The following is a 22,213-nucleotide window of genomic DNA, read 5'->3' as shown; positions in this document are numbered from 1 at the left end:
ACACAATTTAACTGTTTGAAACAAAGTGGTCATTTCATAAGTTGAAGCAGATCTTGTAATAGAAAAAATTTTAAACCGACATTAAGACAAATGTAACTCCATATTTACATACATATTATCCTTGACAGACCATCACAAAGGTCTTAAGGTAATTATTAAGGCCTCCAAGAAACATAATGCTAATTCCAAAGGTCACACAGATGCTGAGGAAAGGTGGCACTCCAAACAGAACATCGGGTACCACTTCAGTACCCTACCACCACAACAGCTGTTGCTTTGCTGGGATGGCCAAGACCTTCTAGGAAGAATAGTTGTTTGTTGTGAGATATTCTAATCAGAACACAGGGAAGGACTGCTCGCCCCCACCCTGTCACTGCTGTGTTCTGCAACTGCAACACAGTCTCAGCTGGAGCTGGGGCAGAGCCTGTTCCTACTCCTGCTTTATTCCAGGCCTGTTTGTTTAGAACTGCAGTGGGTCAAGACTGTGGGAACATCACTGCTTCGTTTTTTAAAAGATTCATTTTCATTTTGTGTTTGAGTGTTTTTCTTGCATTTTTTTATGTGTGTGCACCACATGTGAGCCTGGTGCCCCCTTTGGGCTGGAAGAGGCCAGGAGATCCCTTGGAACTCTTGTTAGAGCCATCACACTGGTGCTGGGATCTGAACCCAGGTTTTAGGAAAGAGTAATGAGTGCTCTTAACCACTAAGCCATCTCTCCAGCCCCATCTCTGCTTTTCTGATTGCTCCTCTGAAAAGCTAGATAAATAAGTAAAGAGAAGCACACTGGAACCAAAATCTAGAAGTCCGTAGCTCAGATGTGGCTTCTGCTATGGTTCACAACACCATAGCCTAGAGGAAAGGCAAAGAAACCTTGGCTTTTTACTTAGTTCATAGTTTGTTGTTGTTGTCCTTTGGTTTTTGGTTTTTTTGTTTTGTTTTTGGACAGGAAACTGGTTCTATTGTGTGAATTTGAAAACACATTCACTAAAAGACACAAATATAAACAACTATTGTGGGAGTTTTAAGGGGAGCGTACACTTAGGCTACATTGGTTATGGAAGCTTTAATGGGGGGTAGGATCATTCTTTCCTAGGAGAGTCATCTTTCTGTCCACCAAACCACTCCCACCTGCCAATGTGTCCTGCACAAAGCAGATGGCTTTCTGGCTGAGATGTGGAACACTAGCTTCTGGTGGAGGCCTCTTAGGAACTCCTGCTCTACCTCATTTTGTGGAAGCTCCTCAGTCTGAAGCACTCCTAGGCAGTAGACACACCACCTGCCTGAGAATCCATTCCCCTCATGTTGTCTTTTCTTGGGTGCAGCCTGGGTCTGAAGCTTACTGAGATGTGAGTAGGGGTCTTGCCACTTTGGCCCACTTGGTAAGAACTGGGAATAGTGATAAGGGTGAGAGGTTATACTATTTGAAGATATTGTACCCTCTTCCTGGGAGTTCAGAGACTCCCTAGTGGGATTTCACTCTCTCTCTTAGGCAAACCCAGGATCTCCCTGGGTGGCTCTCTCCGGAGAGCTGGCCCTGTCAGCTGCCGGCTCCCTCCTCTAAACAAGCACTTTCTGGAGCCTGGAGCGCAGAGCACCAGATCAGGCCCTCGGGGGGCGGGCCAGCAAAAGGGGCTGCCTTCCCCGCAGTGACGTCCCAGGAGGCGGAGGGGCAATCAACTAACAGACTCTGCGCCCTCCCGGACTCCTCCCAGTGCGGGCTCTGTGTGTCCTTAAGAGATGCGGCTGCCTCGGTGGCAGTTGCCCGAACACAGCCGCCTGTTTGCCCACTTCTCTGCCTTAGTCCCGGGGTGTTGGGACGCACTGGAGTCCAGCAATGCAGCCGGGACCAGCGTTGCAGGCCGTGTTGCTGGCGGTGCTGCTGTCAGAACCACGGAGTTCGAAGGGTCGCCTGCTGAGCGGTGAGTATGCGCCCCTGGGGAGAGGGCTGGTGCCCAAGCGCCTGGTGTTGATGCCCCCAGTACACCCCAGTTGTTGAGGACTGTCTTCAAGGCCACTCTACCCCTTCTCTGAGGGGGTCAACGATCCCTAGATCCACCCCGGGACCCAATCTTCCCTTTTGAGTTTTCTGCTTCCAGGGAGCAAATGTGTAACTAGCTCCAGTTTCTGGGGCAGCCCTGGGTACCCTGCAACACTAGAAGTACGTTCTCGCCCAGGGATTACCAAGGGGTGAGTGGGAGGACGTAGCCTGGGTGGGGCAGTGGGCAAACTTGCTCCAGTGAGTGCCCCTCTGCCTGCATCCTTGAGCACTGCTTCGCAGTATAGTCCCTGGATCCTTCTAGCAGAGGTAGTGAATTCTGGATCTGCAGGGCTGTGGGAAGCCTACCTGTTACTCTTGCTCTCCTCTGAGGGAAGGGTGGCTGGCCTGAAATGGGAGCGCTTGGACATTGGGAAAGCAGCCTAGTTAGAACCGGACCAGCCCTGCCAGGCTCCAAGAATGACTCTACTTCCTTCCTTGTTACTGCAGCCTTGGACTTGGACCCCAAAGGAGGTACATTACTCTGACTTCTACCTCAGTCTGCATGTCTAGAGGAGAATATCTATATCTTTTCTATCAGGTCCCCTTTGGCCAAAGAAGGACAGAGGAAAATGGGAATTTCCACTGTATCCCAGCTTGTAGGTCTGATTTAGGGAATCTAACTTTGGTTTCAGAATGGGGTGTGGTTCTGCTCCTGTAGAAGAGCAGCGAGGGCTAGGGCTGCATGGCTCCTCACTTGGTGGCGATGGGAGACCTCCTGCCTGCTCTTCCCCTTCCTGCAAACCAGAAAAGAAAGACACTTCCTGAAGGCAGGGGAACCAGATGGGTCCTGGGCTGCCTTCCAGCTCTGGTGCTCCCTGGCACTCACTAGCATGCACGGGATGTGTGCAGCCATCCTGGACCATACAGGAAGCTTTATCAAGGTGTTAAGCTTTCTCTTGGCAGTCTGTCCTGGAAAGGTGGGACTACTGGTAAAGGCAACTCCAGTTTCTGTTGTGCTAGTGCCAGGCTGGGAGAGGCCAGGACCCCTTTGCCTTCCTCTGCTGCAGGCCTTTTCCTTTTCTCTGGACACCTCCTTGGTCCTCAGCAGCAAGCCCAGTTTCTGAGCACTCCTCATCCTCTGGAGGAACCTGTCCTGTTAGAGACCTTTTATCTAGCAGTGACAGCTTCTTCTAAAGGGAAGAAAGAGGTACAGGACACTCCCAGCTCCTTGGTCATGAGAATTTATCTAAGTGTGGAGTTTGGGGGAGAATCTTGTATTGCTTCTTCACAGTCCATCGTCTTTTGGCCTGCATGCTGGACAATTATTGGAAATAATGTACATTGCCTGGCTCCCTGCAGAGCTGAAATACATACTGGGGAAGTTGTAACACTCCAGAAGGTCTGGCAAGAGACTCAAAAATGAAAATCATTTATGCCTTACTCCATGGCAGCAATTCATACCTGAAGCCTACAGTTTGGCTCTTTTATTGCAAGGGACTAGTCTCCTTGTTGAAACTTGGCTTTTATTTTGTACACTTAACTCAAGAGTCAAGCTGTGGGCTCCTGTGGGTTAGCAACTGGCATTTCTGTATTCTGGATGCCTAGCACATCAGGCTGAACAAAGGGCTGACTGGGCTAGGTTTCAGCTGCAGCAAGACTTCAGTCATCCAGACACAAGCTAAGGCAGCCTGTGCTGGTGAACTGTTTGCTGCTTGCTGCTCAGTGGAGTCTCATCCATTTTTCTGAAACTGTCTTCAGTCCTGAGAATGTCAATAAAACAAGACATGGGCTCCCAGTGCAACCTGAGCCTATCAGAGAGTGGGGAACCATCAATGCAATTCAGTGATTCTGGTATGACTTTATAATCATATATGGATCCTGACTCTGACAGTGCTGCTGATAGCTGTATGACAAATCAATTTCTCTGAGCTTCAGTTTTCCCATGCATGAAGTGGGGCATAAATGGTCTTGACATTAGAAGACAGTCTTGAGTACTAAAGGAGAATAATCTTTTATTAAAAAAAAAAAACCTTTACCATAGCTAATGGGACATGGGAAAAGTTCGTAAACTCTAGCTATTGTCTTTAGGTCAGAGATCTGATTATCAGTAGTGGAAAAACCCATGGATGCTCTTAGCTTCTGCTCATACCAGAGACTGAGCAAAAAAATTAGTCCCACTGCACAGACAGGGAACTTCAAGATAGAGGAATCCATGGCTGACTTTACAATGCTCCTGTGTACTGAAGGAATCACTTAGCAGCAACAGTTATTCTAAGCCCCTCTTAATTCCCCAGGATTCCCTAAGGGCAAGACTGTCTTATTTGTATGCATTAAGTGAAGCCATAAATATTTACCTATTCTCTTTAAAATACAGAAACATCTTCAGCAATCTGCACTGCAACAAAAAACATGGATTCCCCTATATAATACAGGCATCAGAGTTTAAAAATCACCATTACTTTGTGCTGTAAACAGTACTAATTTTCTCTAGAAAGGCCGAGTGATAATAATCCACAGATGAACCGTCAGGATTCCTGTCGCAAAGACAGCTTCATTCAGATGTCACTAAGCACATCTGCGCCGGTATACTTTCTTGGGACACTGAAACAGGTTGTCTTCTTTTTTCTCTAGGGCAGCTGGTCTGCCGGGGAGGGACTCGGAGGCCTTGCTATAAAGTCATTTACTTCCATGATGCTTTTCAAAGACTGAACTTTGAGGAAGCCAAAGAAGCCTGCAGGAGGGATGGGGGACAGCTCGTCAGTATTGAAACAGAAGATGAGCAGAGACTGATAGAAAAATTCATTGAAAACCTCTTGGCATCTGATGGTGATTTCTGGATTGGCCTCAGGAGGCTGGAGGTGAAGCAGGTCAACAACACAGCCTGCCAGGACCTTTATGCTTGGACAGATGGGAGCACATCACAATTTAGGTAAGTGTGAGTATTCCATAGCAGCTGATTCCCTTGCTATAGCTCAGAAAAGAGACAAGCAGGACCCACAGTGTCAGTCAGATTCATGAGAAGGTCTGTCGATAACAACAGAACAGCTACTGATCAGAGCAGTATGGCAAAGATGGAGAGAACTCAGCCTTCACTTGGGCCCAAAGTGCCCTGTTCAGGTGGGTGAATGAAGCCCAGAAGCACTTTTCAATAGCATGCCATGCTTGGCGTCTATGGTTCTGGACTCTGGCCCTTGGAGCTAAGACTGTGTTGAGAAACTGAAGGTACATAAAGCTGGGGCCAGAATAGGACTCCAAATCACAGGGAATCATGATAAGGACAGAAATTCAGAGCCAATATCTTACTCTATCGACTGGCCAAAGGTGGAGACTTCAAGAAAATTATAGTTTGTAAGAAATTCCTAAAATCACAGCATCAAGATACTGATGAGTACACACATCCCACCATGCACCATGACACTGACATCATCTCTTCCTAGAAAACACAGGGACATGGACAATGTTTCAAAAATATCAACATTACAAGATAAACATAGGAAAGGGGAGAACAATATAGCAAAGAGTTAATCTTTATATGGTAAAGAGTTGTAAGACGATTGAAATACATAGATGATAAAATGCAAAGGCCTAAAAGACAAAAGACCTAAGCAGAGAGCTCACAATGATGAAAACTGAATTTACTAGACAGTTATATGAAAAAACATGTAGTCACTATCACTCAAAAGCATAAAGATTATGCTTTTGTCTGGGCTGGAGAGATACCTCAGTAGTTAAGAACACTGGCTGCTCTTGCAGCAGACCCAGGTTTAGTTCCCAGCACCCACATGGCAGCTCACAACTGTCTATAACTCCAGATCCAGGGGGTTTTCCTCCCTCTTCTGGACTATGCAGGCACTTTATGCACAGACATGGTGCACAGACATGCAGTCAGTAAAAACACTCACACATACAAAATAGATAAATATTAGTTTAAGATAGTTTATCTGTTACATTAAGGCACCATCCCAGCTCTCACTCTCTACTGATTACACTTATAAGATCTGATCTTCATATAAGTTGTAGAAGAAACACTTCTGAGATTCTTACAGCCTTCTCTTTCTGGAAGAAATTTTGAAAGAGAAGGCTCAGAGCAGGAAGTATATTTCTCATCATTCAAGATGATCTTAGAGCCACAGCTGACACTTGCTGACATCCCACCTTTACTGACCCATAGCATACCCTACCCCTTCTTCTGGTTTCAATGACTGACTCAGTAGCATAACCAGACCATCATCTCTGAAGTGCAAGAGTCAACTTACACTTCTCAGCCTGGAGTTAATATGCTTTCCCATTGACTTTCAAAAGTACGATGTAAGCATGAAGATATTCCCAAGTACATAACCTGGAAGGCTCTTCCTACCAATACCATACAGCAGCAGCAAACCACCTCCTTCTTACAGAGTAAATAGCCTCCTGCCTAGATACTCACATCTCTTCTTGTCTACTCATCTCTGAACATAGATATCCCAAGTGCCCAGTGGTAACCATGGTTTGTGGCTTGGTTAGACTCTTGCTATGTCTCCTAACAGAAGTGTTCCTCTCTGAGAACTAAGTTCCTGCAAACTCCCAGAGCATAGCATTGCAGAAATGAGAAGTTCAAATGCCACAAGTGAAGATGGTATCCAGTGGAAGAGCTGCTGCTCTTATCCCTTGATTTCAGACCTCTATATTCTATTCTTAGAGATACAGGGTTATGGAACTTGTTACTTTAAAGTAGACACTGATACTTGGAGAATGATTTCCCCCCCCAAAAAAATTCAGTTACCTTAAGGCTGATGTTTCAGGCATATTTTCTACAGCTCTTCCATGAGTTGAGCTGACAGCTGTGGGATGGAGTCATATGTAATCTGACAAGGAATTCCCATGATCAGGGGCCTAGTCTCATACTTTCTTTGCTACAAAATAAGTCTTTTGCCTGATGAGACTTATTTCAGATCATATTTTGATAGACAAAATACTAGTTACACCTTTGGATAGTGGATCTGACTAAAACCCTGAGGCAGAAAAAGCAAACTCAATGCCCAGATCATATCTATTCCTACCAAAATGAGTAACTGTCCCTGGCAGGGTCCGATGTAGCTGATTTACCACCAAATATCATGTTGATCTCCTTAATTACCAGTGCTATACTATCGTCTTCTCATCATCCCCACCTTCTGGTGGTTTCAATGGCTGATGTACTGGCATTGACAGACCCTCTCTGGGGTCACTTGAACTTCTCAGGCTGGAGTTGGCATCAGTCTTAATATTGGTCTCTATTGCTGAAAGGCTGGATATTTGTTGGTAGTCACAGCCAGATCAGTCTTGCTGTATGCAATCCAAAGTGTTGAGGCCATGCAGAGCCTCTATGGTTATTATTTATTTATTGAGTTAAGTTACTATGGGTGTGACTGAGAATAGCCAGTTGGCATCATTTGGCTCACTCATTTTTGTCTCCCTCATTGTTTAGTGTCAGTTCTGTAGAAGATACTCCCTGGTGAGCTTATCACATGACAAAAAAATTCCCAGACCTCATGCTCACTTGTTTATCTCTGTTCACTTCAATCTATCCAAGATGTCATTGTCTCCAGTCTTCATCATTTTTCTTGGATATTATTTCTAATTGGCTGTGCATCTTCATTTCCCCCAAGGTCCATGTTTTAACCTCCAGAAACTTCTACTTCCATATAAAGTGGTTAATGAGGTATACTAACTAAAGCTCTAGCCAATGGGAGGCTGTTCCCTTACCACTGGCTTGCAAGGCCACCTCTTAGAGCAGCTGTGGTAAAGCTTGTAGTCATTTTAGCTTGTTTGATTTCACTTAGAACCAAGATTGAGCTGACTGTATCAACTAGTCCCATGGGTCTCTTCCACACACAGGGGTGTGAGCCTAGGAAGGAGCTCTGGCACAATTGTGAGAAATGCCTGAGCCTACACCTTCCTTAAGAGTCCCTTTCCACTCTAAATCCTGCTCAAAACTGACCATCGGTCATACAGGCTACAGTAGTACTCTCAGGTGAGAAATAGGAAACCCCTGCAACACAAAGAGACCTGCCAAGTGCTATGCTTCCTTTAAATTATAGTATGATATAGTACTTTGTCATTTAATTTGAAAGGGATGTTCTGGCATTCTCCAGATCACAAGACATCTGTACATTCCAATGAAGTGATAGGTCCTGAATATTCATTGAGTTTTTCTCCAACCTTCTGGAATACATGAGTCTTACTAATGTCTCCAATATACTATCCTTTTATTTTCCTTGCTCATCTGGTGCAATTAGCACAGTGGTCAGCAGTATAATGGTCCAGTATGATTTTCTTCACAATTTTAGGAAATCCAGGTATTATAACTGGGTTGAGAAAAAAATCAAAATAAGACAATACCATAAGTGTATACTGGAGTCCACTCCCAATGAATATAAACTGTTCCAGGGTCTCTTGAATGGGTTCACCAGATCTGCATACTTCTCAACAAAGATATCACATACAGATCAGCAGCCACAGTTGGAGTTCTGTAGGGTTGAGTGTGTGCTCCTCTTGTAGAATCCTTTAGGATCTGCCTGGGTTTCACAGGAATGAGACAAGTGAACTAAACAGAGGAATGATGAGAGATGCCACTCTGCATTATCAGGTCTTTAAGGTAACACTGCTTCCTGCCATCTACCTCTAGATAAGATGCTGTGGTGAGAAGAATGCAGTCTCCGAGGTTTATGCTTGAGTTATAAACTATGATAGGCTAAGGAACCAATGTGGAACTACATCAGCTACTAAATAGGCCTATTCAGAGGTCCTGGGTTCCATCCCCAGCAACCCCTAAAAATAGAATAGTTGATGGATATGATATGATCCTTCCTACTCCAGAAGTAGAAGCTAGGAGATCAGGTTCATGTTTGGCCTCAGTTGGCTCAAGGTCCACCTGGAAGGGCTACACTAGACCTTGTCTCACAAGAGATTGCGTGCACACACACATTGTGTGTGTGTGTGTGTGTGTGTGTGTGTGTGTGTGTGTGTGTGTGTGTGTGTGTAAATTTGGAACTGGGCCAATGACTACTGGTTAGGCCCCACTATGAACTATGAGCTGACTGATTAAATACCTTGCCCCAATATGCTCCCACTCTGATGTGGGGCTTTGATGACATCAATGCCCATTTATATCCTATGTTTAACAATTCTACTAATATTTAGACATACCCCCTTCCCAAGTGTATGGTTATTTGGTTAAATAGTCAAAGGTCCTCCTGAAGAAAGAATAGAGGAAATTCTTATCATAGACAATTGCCACAGCATTGCAGGATTTTCTTCCTAGGCATCTGGCCTCTCCATTTATCTGTGAATTATGAGTTTGAAAACTGGCTCAAGTCCAAAATTATTATTTCAGGAATAAATCAATATATCTCTCTCCTCCCCTCTCCTTCCCTCTCTCTCTCCCTCTCTGAGATGAAGTAACATAACCCCATAAAGCTATGGGGAGAGCCAGTTGGGTTGGAACTAGCTAAAGATACACAAAGCCTAGTCTCCACCAAGACTCCCCCAGGCATCAATCATATCCAGAGTTTTATCATAAATTCATCTGTTGTTCAAGAAACTCTTTCAACATGGTAGGTGCAACAAAGGACCTTCCTTTGGGCAGACTGCAACACAGGACTAAAGTAGAGTCATGTCGTGGTGTTACCAGAAGACATGCCTCTTAGCCGACTCTCCTGAAGAAAGGCTTGAGAAGACATGGGCAGAGCAGCAGTGTCTAGAAAAATAGTCTGAGAGTCGGAGCTCGATCCTAGCCCCAGACAGAAGCAGATCAGGTACTCGGGCAGACTACAAAGCCCAGCCCTCAATTGACAGATGGGGTAAGTGCTTGCAAACTTCTACTCAGTGGGCTCCTGGTTCTCACATATGCAACAAGGTGGTAGCACCACTCAGTTCCAGGAACTACTGGATGGTAAAGCAAAATCAACTATGAACCCTTTCAAGGAGCTAAAGAAGCAAAAGGAAGATACCACAGAGTGGAGGCAGGCAAGAGGGCTTATTTCCCTGATCCTGTGCAAATGATTTGAAAACTAACAAAGACCAAGATGGCCTCCTGTCCCCTTCTCCAACCCCTCTCCTACTTTGGCAGCCTCTATATTTTGGGATATCTCCTTCAGACTCTTCAACTTCTCATCCATCATCTGGGGCTGGTGCGGCAGAGGTAGCTATTGGAAAGTAGCATGATGGTAGCAGGGAGAGCTTTGAGAGAGAGATGCCATGTCTCTCCTCAGCATATATGATCTCTGAAAAGATATAAACCAAGCCCAACTAGCACAAAGCCAACAAGAAGACAAGCATTAAGATCTTCCAGACTAGACACATGGGGGAGGACCTAGGCCCTGCTCCAAATGATAAGACAGACATTTAAGATCCCCATGGAAGGCCTCACCTTCCCTGGAGAGCAGAAAGGGGAAGGGATGGGGGTCCGTGGGGGCAGGGGAGGAGGGGAGGGAGAGGGAACTGAGATTGACATGTAAAACAAACTTGTTTCTAATTTAAATTAAAAAAAGAAAAAAGAAAAAGATCTTCCAGACTAGCCCTGTCCTAGCTGCTATTTCTCATAATTATTTTGCAGACATAAGAACATTATATATTCCTTCCTGCAAAGAGGTTGTGGCAAATGTCAAATGATTGACTGTGACAGCCACACTGGATCAACAGCGTGTGTCTCTTGTTGGCAGGGCTTCAATTTCCCCTTCTCTCTGTATCATGTTCTGGAGCAGAATATGAAAATAAAGAGATGTGGGTGTGTTTCTCCAGTTGTCTCCATTGTCCATCCTTTTCCTTCAGGAACTGGTATGTGGATGAGCCTTCTTGTGGCAGTGAGGTCTGCGTGGTGATGTACCATCAGCCATCGGCACCACCTGGCATCGGGGGCTCATACATGTTCCAGTGGAATGACGACCGGTGCAACATGAAGAACAATTTCATTTGCAAATATGCTGACGGTAACAAAACTTTTCCCCAGTTATATGGCTAAATTCCCAACCGCTTCCCGCATTTCAAAAACAGCTGCTGGTACCAAGGTCTTATTCTGTGCTCACCGAGAAAGCTTTATAAAAATGCCAGCAACATTAAACTTTGAGAATTCTTGTAATTGGAAATGTGATGACACTTCCTCACTGAGAAATAGTTCTAGCAAAGGAGAGGCTATCAGGTGCAAAAGATGAGTTGAGAAAGGAAAGGACCTAACTTACTTTATGATAAAAAAGTAAGACTTATGTGAACATCCAATAAAGGCCTCTGTCGTGAACAGGCACAAACTCACTCATTCCATGTGTGGTTGGCTGTGGGAGCCTGGAATAAGCTGATGCTACTTCTGCAAGTCCTGTAGCAGCCACATGAGATTATTTCCTGGAATTTAAGGAAACAAACTGATGACCAGAAAAGGCAAGTGACAAAGTGCCCCAACTTCACTGGCAGTCTTAGACAGCGGGCACTTTGATGAAGAAGTTTAAAAGTCCCCAACCACCCACCACCTTTATATTTGCCTTGCAAATTCAGCTTGCATTTGCTCCCAGATCTGCAAAGAGTTGGAACTGACAACAAGCCCACAGTCTCACTCTGCTGAGTTCCTAGACTCCTTTATTAAAATTGACTTAGAATTAGACTTAAACCCATTCTTGACGTGTCCCTGAAATTTCTCACTTCCCTGAAGCCAACTGCTTGGTCCCAGTTCCACAGCCCTTCCCAACAGGAGTAGAATGACTTGTTAGTCATATCTATTATAATTTGGGACTAAATACTACTGCCATTTTTAGCTGTTTGAACTACATTATACTTTGGTGACAATTTTGTGTTGAAAGATGTTTGTCCTCACCCATTCTAGCCTCAGATGAACTCTTCTCCAGCCCCCCCCTCTCTCTTTGGTTTTTCGAGACAGGGTTTCTCTGTGGCTTTGGAGGCTGTCCTGGAACTAGCTCTTGTAGACCAGGCTGGTCTCGAACTCACAGAGATCCACCTGCCTCTGCTTCCCGAGTGCTGGCATTAAAGCCGTGTGCCACCAACACCTGGCCCAGGCCCTGTCTTTTCTTGCCATTCACAGATGCCTCAGGTTGAGAAAGGCTGCAGAGACCTGGACTGGCTTAGCAAGCCACCTTCTCAGAGCAGTGAAAGAAAGCACTGGTTACTCATGGACTTTCCATTTTCCATCACTTTTGTTTATTAGATTCCATTAACTTTATGGTTGAAATGTTTGTATTTTTTAAAACATAATTCCTTATTGATTCTTTGGAAATTGCACATCATGTACCTCAATCCTGATCATCTCCCAGTCCCTTCATATCCTCTCCTTACTTCTTCAGTATGCCCCCCAAAATTAATTAAAAACAAACAAAAAACCCACCTCACTCCTCCATCTTTCCAATACCTCTTCATTTATCCTAGTGTTATGTGACGTGCCACGACGTATATCCTTTTTGTCTGATCAGCCTCACCTGCAAAATGTTAACTGCAATGAGTCATTAGTCTGGTTCAAGGCCTCTGGTTTCTGGTACACCATCATCATTGGGCCCTCATAAAAACTTCTCAGTTTTCTTAATGAGAGATTTTGAGATTTGCTTTAATACCCTTTTTATATTTTTTAACCTGGTACCTTTTAAAAGGAATAAATTACCTATCACTTTATCATTGCCTGAATTAGTATGACTGAGTTCTTGCATAAAAAAATATAGCACACCCTAAGGGTTTAATAAAGCGAATGTAATAAAAGGCTATTTGCAGAGATGTAGGCCAAGAGTATATGATAAAGTGTCTATGGATTATCTACAATAGGAAGCTCTACCACCCCTAAACCTAAACCTAAAGGAACAAATTAGAGCTCAGACCCTCCCAACAGAAGCCAAAACCACAGAATCCAGCCGCTGACGAACCACACTGACAGGAAAGTGAGCATGAGGAATGTATGCCATGACCTCTGCCTGCCCCTGCCTTTGCTTCCCATTGGCTAAGATCAATAAGACACCAACAGACAGGGATGCCCCAGTGAAATAGTCCATGGAGATCAGCCTCCCAGGACATATAAATGGGATCTTATAGAGGGAGATAGGCACATGGAGAAGAACTAACTGGCCTTCATGACGCCACATTCCCACAAGACAAATTCATTCAGTTTACCATGCAGGGAAAACATCCTCATGAAAAGACTCTGGCCTCAGTTTTCAACCTCACCTCTCAGCACTCTCAACTCTTCTCCTTGTCCTATTCCAATACTTTTGCACTCAGTGAAGTCCCTTGAAAGTTCTTATCTGCTATATTCTTTACCTAAAACATTTCTTCCTTTCCCAGTCAACTCATTCTCACCCTTTGAGCTTCAGGTTAAATACTACCTCCTCTCCTAATAATTCGATGCAACAAGTTGCTCTGGATTGCATCCTAGTCCAAGAGGATGGTGATGATAGTGATGATAATGATGTTCTATAAGTGGCATAATTGTGTCAGTTGCCAGAGTGTGAATAAGGCCTGTAGATTAAATAACAATATCTTATCAATGTTGAGTCCCTGGTTGTGATCATTATACCATGTTTATGTAAGATAATGCACTCTATTTTTAAGATCAAAGCCATTAGGAGTAAAGGGGTACCATGTCATGTCAGCAACTTACTCTCTGAAATAAAGTTATGTGTGTGCATGTATGTATGTGTTTACAGATACAAATAATATTTAAGTAGGTAAGATGGCAAAATAATTATGAAAGGTATGTTCAGATTCTTTGTACAGTCTTGTAAAAAATTTTATAAATATGAAATTATTTCAAAACAACAATCTTAAAACCTGTTGAAAGCCTCAAAGGAGCAGACTGCCTCACACAGAGTATTTATATGCCTACTTACTTGTTTGCCCCTTTCACTTCATGGTTGTCATGAAGTCTAGAAACATACATTTCCAGCCACTTAATGAACTCAGGATAAATTCTGTGGTTCCCACAGGATGGCACACCACCCTACTAATATTCTGACACACTGGGAAGGGACTGTGTGAGTGAGTGAGTGAGTGATCATGTCTAAAACTAGATTTGAGAATATGATCATGTGGAAAAAAGAAGAAGAGGAGGAGGAGGATTAAGCATTTCTTCCCTTTCTGAATGAAATTCCTGGTATCTGGGACTGATAACTATGATCTCTAAAACCTTCAGGATCCTATGAATCCCAGGCATCTGATTAACATAAAGAGACTCCTGCTAGTACCAGGTCAGCCAACAGCAAAATCATTTGCCATATGTCATCTGTGTAACTTAGAAGCTCTTAGAAATGCTTTAAGTCTCTCAAGGATAATCACCAGTCTCTGCCTTGAAACTGGGCAGTCCCTCAGCCACTTCCACTTCCTGAAGACCAAGTGTTTGTTGCTTTCTGAACTGTCCTCAGTATGAGCTGATAACAGATCTTGGGACACTTTAAGACAATTTCAGCCAGGAACTGCAGTGGGGGAGTAGGGATGGATGTTGAAGCTCAAGCAGCTCCTCGATGACAAGGTGGAGGTTGTATGACAACACACAGGAGCTCAGTATACTATTTTGTGTGCATTTGGAAAGTCTAATATTCGAGTTCTTAAATACGTTTTAAAAACGCTGAAGTAAAACTGAAGGAAGGCTATATTCATGTGCAAGTAACTCTTTGACTTCAACAACCTACTTCTGGTATCTGATAACAATAATTAATAAGGTAACAATAAGTGGAGTTTATTGGAATTGGATGCCACACTCAGGTGATTTTATTCAGATTAAGGAAAATGTAAGCATTGTTTTTGTTTTTGCTTCTTTCTGCTACAGAGAAGCCAAGTACAACACCTTCTATAAGGCCTGGAGGTAAGTCTGTCATATGAGATTTGGGTTAATTTGGGCCATTTCACAGTCCCCTTCACAGTTTTAAAATCATGACTTTAGAGCAGATTATGCAGGAGGAAGACCACTGGTATTTACCCAGACAATATGGGCAGATATCTGTCACATCTGACTGTGGCAAATAGCTCATCATTCTCATTCTCTGCCCACTGTTATCTATGTTGATCAAAACTGGAAAGTAATAATTTGAAAATTCCATTTTGGATGCTTATTATTATTATTGATATAAAGGGAGAAATTTAATCTAATGAAGTAAGACAAGAGCCCAACTGATTATTTATGGTTCTAGCAGTGAGTCATTGTACTTCTTCCTATGTACTTTAGTCCGTTATATTGCTTGTTGGCTTTTTGGTGCCTTATAATGGCAAATGTCTCACCAAAAATATGAAGACATGTCTGTGGAGACAGCTCAGTGGGTAAAGTGCTCCCTGTGCAAACATGAAGACCTGGGTTAGAACTCCAGAATCCATGTCTAAAAGCTTGGCACGGTGATATGCACCTCTGATCCCATCACTGGAGAGGCAGAGTCAGGGTTTACATGTCAGCCAAGCTACCTGAATCTGCAAACTCCATATTCAGAGAGACAATGTCTCAAAACTCAAGATGGGGAGAACAGCAGTTGGAAGATACCTAGTGTCAACCTCTACCCTGTATACATTAACACAAAATACACAGATACACATTTTTGCACACACATACACATGAACACAGAACACATACACATTTACACACAATGAAGAAAATCCTAGTGCAACAAATTCAAATTTTACTGTGTTTATCAATGGCATTGGTCAAATCACTGCTGTTTCCTTGAACACCACTCTACATGTGGAAGGACCTTAGAGCATGCCTGGACTGTAGCACCTTTCTTCAAGTTCTCAAGTCCGTGTGTATCTCTCTCAGGTGAAGCAACTGAGCCACCAACACCAGTACTTCCAGAAGAAACACAGAAAGAAGACACCAAAGAAACATTCAAAGAAAGCAGAGGTACTTGGGAAAAATAGATACTGGCAGTCCTTTGGCTAGAAATTACCTATGGTTATACTTCCTACTTTCTTCTTCACACAGCTCTTTAAAAAGTGAGGTTTTGTTACTGGACAACTTAACTTTAAAGAAAATTTCTCTGTGCTTCAGTTTAACCATTTAGTATTTTTCATACCTAGCTGACAGCATGATCAGCTTCATGAAGTAAAATGTAATGTTTGACTGCAATTCATTTCTGACACTGGGGATCTATGCAGATCCCACACACACAGATTAAAGACACATTCCACACCTCTCTCATCAGACAGACATCAATCACAAGTCTCACAGTCCTCAGACCACCTGAACTGATGATGTTCAACTGGCTACGCTTTCAGGAGTGCCCATGAGCTCTGTCAGGTTCTGTAATTAACTAGAATTCACAGAATTTAGGAATGCAGTGTCTGTACATCTTATTATACAGGATCCAAATAACAGGACATCCAGAGAAAGGTCTGGAAGGGTTTCAGATGGAACCTCCCAGTAGAATCAGGACTATCAACCTCTTTGTTACGGTTTCACTGTGAAATGTCTTCTGAATGCTCATGTAGTGAATGTTTGGTACCCAGGTGGTAGTGCTATATGAAAGATTCTGGAAACTTCTAGCTGGAGGAAGTGGGCCACAGTAAGCATGCCTTTGAAGCTTATACATGGTGCCTGGTATGATCCTGGCTGTCCTAGGAGGCAACGACATCCACACTGCCCCCACCAAGCGTGTTTTTACTAAAAAGTACATGAAAAAGGAGGATTATTTTACTCTGGAAAAAATATCAAACATAATTTTCCAATATTTGCAAGACTCCAAAATTTAAACTTGTCTACAGTATCACTTAGATTAATGGGTCATTTAGAAAATGCTCATTTGTTGAAACTAGGGACTCTGCTAACTGGGTAACTGCATCTATTTATCTATTTCCTAGATGTGCTGCTTGGACTACTCTATTGATTATGTTTTTTAAAGCCTGGTTTGAAAGGAAACATACAGAGGTGGGAGGACCACCAGGGATAATGTATGCTTTTTTCTTTTTCAGAGGCTGCTTTGAATCTTGCCTACATCCTAATCCCCAGCATTCCCCTGTTCCTCTTACTAGTGGTCACTTCAGCTGCATGTTGGGTTTGGATCTGTAGAAGAAGGCAAGTAGAACCTTCATCATGAAAACCTCTGCTCCCTCTGCAGTCTTTGAGATTTGGAGGCTACACAGTTGGTATCATTAAAAGCCATGGAAACTCCAAAAGAAGGACCACTGTAGAACTGAGAGTAAACTCTGGCTGACTCAGGACTCAAGGTCCACACCAAACAAGTAGCATTCAGCTGAGCATTTGTGCTAAGTTGTAATTAAGTTAGTGGTCCTATGCACTTTATTTTCTCAGTGTGTGGAAGATTTTTAAGCATTGTGAAAGGTAAAACAGTGTTATTCACTTCCTGTGCACCCATGTATCACCCAGCAAAGTGCTCTCCTAAATGTAGATCCTCATGCCAAAAATGTTTGTTGAGTAAGGAATGACTAATGAACCACACGAAAATTGTGTGTTCAGAGCATTTCTGACACAAAGCCAGTCCATTCAGAATGAATCAGCCAAATTCTTTTTAATTGACTTTTCTTTTGATTTCAAAAGTATGTTGTTGCAAAGCGGCTATGCCAGGTAGCAAAGGCAGCCTGTGTATGTAATCTGGATCATGTGCTCATGTATTTTAGGTACATTCAACTGTCCTCAGTTACACTTTTGTTCCCTATCATCATAGTATACATACAAGAGGGCTAGCATTCTCACTTTTACTGAAGGAAAATCTAGGTCCAACTTAAGTTTGACTCACTGCGATGAGCAATTTGAAATAAATTTGTAAAAGTCCAATGCAGAACCTACTTCATTTAATAATCCCCTTAAAGGATTATTATGGTACTAAAACAATGAATACACACATAACAAGCATATTACAAACACTCAAAAGTATTAGCCATAGAATTAAGTTTTAAAAACTACAAATACATTTTTCCAATGGCTTACACTGCAGTTGGTTCTTAAATGTACTTAACACTTTGTTGGGCATGGGGAGCTGCAGCTCTCTTCCAAAACCATTTTCAATCTCCACTCCCCATCCTTCCCATCTTCCTTCCCTCCCTCCTTCTCTCCATCTTTATGTCTCTGTCCTGCTTTCCCTTTTTTCTTTTTTCCTTCCTCCCTTTCTTCATTTTTTTAAACAGTCCTTAGGATCAGCCCAGGGCTTTCCACATGCCAGACAAGTTACATTGAGCTATTCCTAGTCTCTTGAACAATATTTTAAGTGTATCAAATAAAATGCATTGGTAGAAAAAGGAAGCAATCATACCATTACATAGTTTAGCAAAAATATTTCCCAAGATGAATTGTTTCTTTATTAATGACTCTTAATGGTAGGTATAATTATAATTTTGAAGTAGAGGTGAACATAAAATATTTCAAAACAACTATAATAACTGATACGATATGGGAACATGACTTCTGTTGGTGATAGAGTCAGTGACATTATTAATCCTACTCTTGTTGTCTAAGCTTTTAATGGTAGGATAAAAATAGAATAGAAATAGAAATAGCTAACTTTACTTAGAAATGAGGTTTTTGTATTTAGTTTTTAGTATCTCCTATTGCTTTCTGGCCCCACATTCTCAAGGGAGTCCTGGAACCCAAGCTAGTGATAGTAAATGGCAGATGTAAGAGCACTATGACCATAACGCTTTCCTGGGCCGACTCCTACCTGACCTGCAAAACCTATAAGTGTAGGCAGTGGAGCAGTAGAGCTGGTTCACTTCCTCCACTTCAATAGTAACAGTATTGAAGGGATATATAATCTCAGTACCCTGGGCTCAAATACTCAGCCTGGTTCTCTTCTTCTAGAAAACAAGAGCAGCCAGATCCTACCACAAAGGAGCAACACACCATTTGGCCCACTCCTCACCAAGAAAACAGCCCCAACCTAGATGTTTACAATGTCATCAGAAAACAAAGCGAAGCTGATTTAACTGAGCCCCGCCCAGACCTGAAGAACATCTCATTTCGGGTGTGTTCTAGTGAAGCCCCTCCTGATGATATATCTTGTGACTATGACAACATGGCTGTGAACCCTTCAGAAAGTGGGTTTGTGACTCTGGCAAGTATGGAGAGTGGATTTGTGACCAATGACATTTATGAGTTCTCCCCTGACAGAATGGGGAGGAGCAAGGAGAGTGGATGGGTGGAAAATGAAATATATTACTAAGACATATGAAAAACTGGCAAAAATGAGAAAACAAAAGCAAAAGCCTCCTATTTCTCACAAGGAAAATGTTCAGAAAGTTTATGAAGATGCTCAGACCAGTTCTTAAGGTGAGCACAGAATCTCCACAAGTTCCTACTGGGTCCCCAAGTTCTGGATGTATCCCTTATCCCAGAGCCTCACCCAGCTCAGCCTTGTGAGAAGGCACCTTGCCTAGGGGCTGCCATACAGCAGACCCTCGATAACTGTCAGCCAGTGTGCTGCAACTGATGTTCAAGGGCTGATGCTTCCAATGGTCAGGATAAAGGTGTCACCAAGGAGTTTGGAAAGCCCGCCTCCTAGGCTCCTTGCTCTCTACAGCAGCACGTGCAATCATAGAAAGACATAAACTCTGGAATCTTCTCAAAGGCTATGTATGGAAGCCCCAGGCTGGCCTGCCCAGCAACAATTCCCATATCTTCCCCTAGCCCAAATAAAATCCAATAAAAAGCAGGAAGCAGAATGTTAGTCAGTGTGTGTCTACAGTCTTTCCTCTGCATGCGGCCTCAGGGGACCTTTTTTTTTTTCCATTCTCCCAACATCTAAACTTGGAAAAACCCAACTTGGAAATACTTTCAAAAGTAAAAATGAAGTCTGTGTTTGCTTCAGGGCTCCTTGTTCTCCTGGCTCAGACAGTATGTGTTGTTCTGGGGATGGGTGGCAGCAGCATTAGCGATTGACTGTGTAGGCAGAAAGACTGGTGAAAGAGGTAGACATACTAAAGATAAGAAGAGGCAGGCTTCTCTATATCAGAGAAGGCAGTCACAGGCATCAGAAGGGGGAAAACTGGAATAGATCCTACCATGTTTGATGCAAATAGAAAACAGTGGTGTCACTTTGGGGCTTTCCATATTTCGTATACATACAGATACGCGTATATTCTCCACTAAAGTGAGCCAGGGCTTTGTGAAATAGGATGACTCCAGGACAGACAGAAAAAAATATGAGTTACTTGAGTAATGAAAAGTAAAATAATGGGTACCCAAACACAGGTAGAATTCACAAATCTGTTATTCCACAGGAATAGTGGTGGCCTGCACAACAATGGCCTATTACATATTTATGAATAACTACAGGAAAGGAGCTTAAGGGCAGCAAACACAGAGTCATGATAAGAATATGAGGATTTTTATTGCCCTGGCTTATCAGTACACATTGTATATGTATGCTGATAAGTCATGCTACTGTTAAAATTTTTATATTTGATTGGGAATGAGAGTGGTCATTTGGGAAACTTTACACAAACACCAAGCAAGAATGATTAGAAATCGGCAGATTACAAAATTCAACTTACAATGGAACACCTTTGGTAACGTGGGATAAATTGAGTATCAAAATCATTAACTGTTAACACTCTTGTTGATTTTAAAACAGAAAAACATGGATGTATGCTGATGCAAAAATAAATTAATTAAAATTTTGATGAGGGGTGGAATATTTACATGATTTCAAGTGCCTCATCCACAAAAGGATCATTAATTACAAAAGTGACACAACAGGCAAACACCGCCTCAGTCAATTGATCAAAGTGACTACTTATCAATATTGAAGTGTACTGAGATTAGAGGCCTCATATTGTGGTTCAGTGAGAGGAACATGGCATCACACTTGTGCTGTTTTAGTCAAAGCATATAAGCTGATCATAAGGAAGCCTTACACAAAAAGAAGTTAATAGACAATCTACAAAGTAACTGGACTGCAAATTTGATAATGAAAGTGAAAGCAAGATAGGGGTAGCTGCAGTTAGAGGGCAGTAAAAGATGAAAGCTAAAGGCACTACTTGATTCTGAAATGGATCCCCCCCCCTTTTTTTTTCCTGTAAAGGAAAATATGGAAACAAACTTGGATGAAGTCTGACGATTAAATGGTAATAATGTGTTAGTACTAATTTCCTGATTTTTACACTGCATTGAGGACATGTTCTTCTGATAGTGGGAATGTCTTTGTAGAAAACACACATTAAAGCAATAGAGGACAATGGATCATCAGGTTGACAACTTTCTCTTAAGTACTTTGGGAGGAGGAATGCTCTGTGCACTGTACTTGCTCTCTCTTCTCTTGTTAGAATCATTTAAGGAAAAACGATTTACAAACATCAATACAACATTATTGATTATATTACTTACTCTATGCCACCCATGCATCTGAGCTCAGTACACATGCTATGACTGAGAGCATCTAGCAGCCTTTGATCCAAGACAAAAACAAACGATTTTCTGACAACACCATCATCAGAACCCAGCCCCAGGTTATGGCCCATCTCACAGATCTTTGTCTTGCCCTTAAAGGCAGCAGGGAGCTGGGATGAACCACCTTCGGTCACCCTGTAAAAGCCAATTCAGAGACTCCTTTCCTCCAAGGCTCCTTGTCTTTCCTCTTTGGAAATTCAAAGTCGTGTGATCTAGAATAATTTTGTTGTTGTTGTTAAGGTGTCCTTCAACTCTAAAATTATTTTATTTCAAAATGTCATTTTTCCTAACTTATTGAGTATATGACAGCCTTATTAACTAGTAATAATAACATGCATAATGGCAAAGACAGATACAAACAGGAGGTTGTGGGGAAATACCCTATTCTGTAGAGACCTTTATTTCTTTCTGCCAAAGACCAGTAAATGGTTACTAATTGCTAAGTAATCTTAAATTATCATTGAGTCCTGAGTTTGAACAATAGAAAAGGTGACCAGAATGACTTATCAGCTCAAGGACATTAGGAGAAACAAGTTTCCCAAAATATATATAAGGGCAGTTATAAAGTTTCCTAGAAAAATGGAATTATTAGACGAATAATAATCACTTGAATAGGTACTTGAAGATTTTCTAGCACTTACAAATTCTGATCAGAAAAATTAATCTACCTTAAGAAGTTAAATTTAGTACCCTGCTGGTAATCTCTATCCTCACAAGTCCAGAGAGAATTTATAACTGCTTGACAATAGTAGTAGGAAAAGCACAATATACTAAGGACTTTGCCAGAAAAGTGGGGGCAGCTTTAATTTTATACCACTAGGTGGCAGTATTGAGATGCCACAGAAATTTTGCCCAATTCTAATCTCCAGTTTGTGTCAAATTCCTACATCTAAAGTAAGAAGGGGGTTGGATAA

At 42.4% G+C, this 22,213-nt stretch overlaps 1 protein-coding gene across 1 annotated transcript; it reads left to right on the top strand.

Moving 5' to 3' along the window:
• Positions 1–1,724: 1,724 nt before the first annotated feature.
• Layn (layilin) lies at positions 1,725–19,555 on the top strand. The gene is given in 7 exon segments (NM_001246681.1): positions 1,725–1,919; positions 4,610–4,907; positions 10,769–10,926; positions 14,745–14,780; positions 15,720–15,803; positions 16,871–16,973; positions 18,714–19,555. Coding segments are annotated over 7 exon segments (1,125 nt in total). The 5' UTR covers positions 1,725–1,834; the 3' UTR covers positions 19,075–19,555.
• Positions 19,556–22,213: the final 2,658 nt, after the last annotated feature.

The sequence above is a fragment of the Cricetulus griseus genome, chromosome 4 (genome assembly GCF_003668045.3).
Source record: "Cricetulus griseus strain 17A/GY chromosome 4, alternate assembly CriGri-PICRH-1.0, whole genome shotgun sequence".
Lineage (NCBI taxonomy): Eukaryota > Metazoa > Chordata > Mammalia > Rodentia > Cricetidae > Cricetulus > Cricetulus griseus.
The sequence above is the reverse complement of the archived record's forward strand: the minus strand, read 5'-3'. Positions and strand labels throughout refer to the sequence as shown.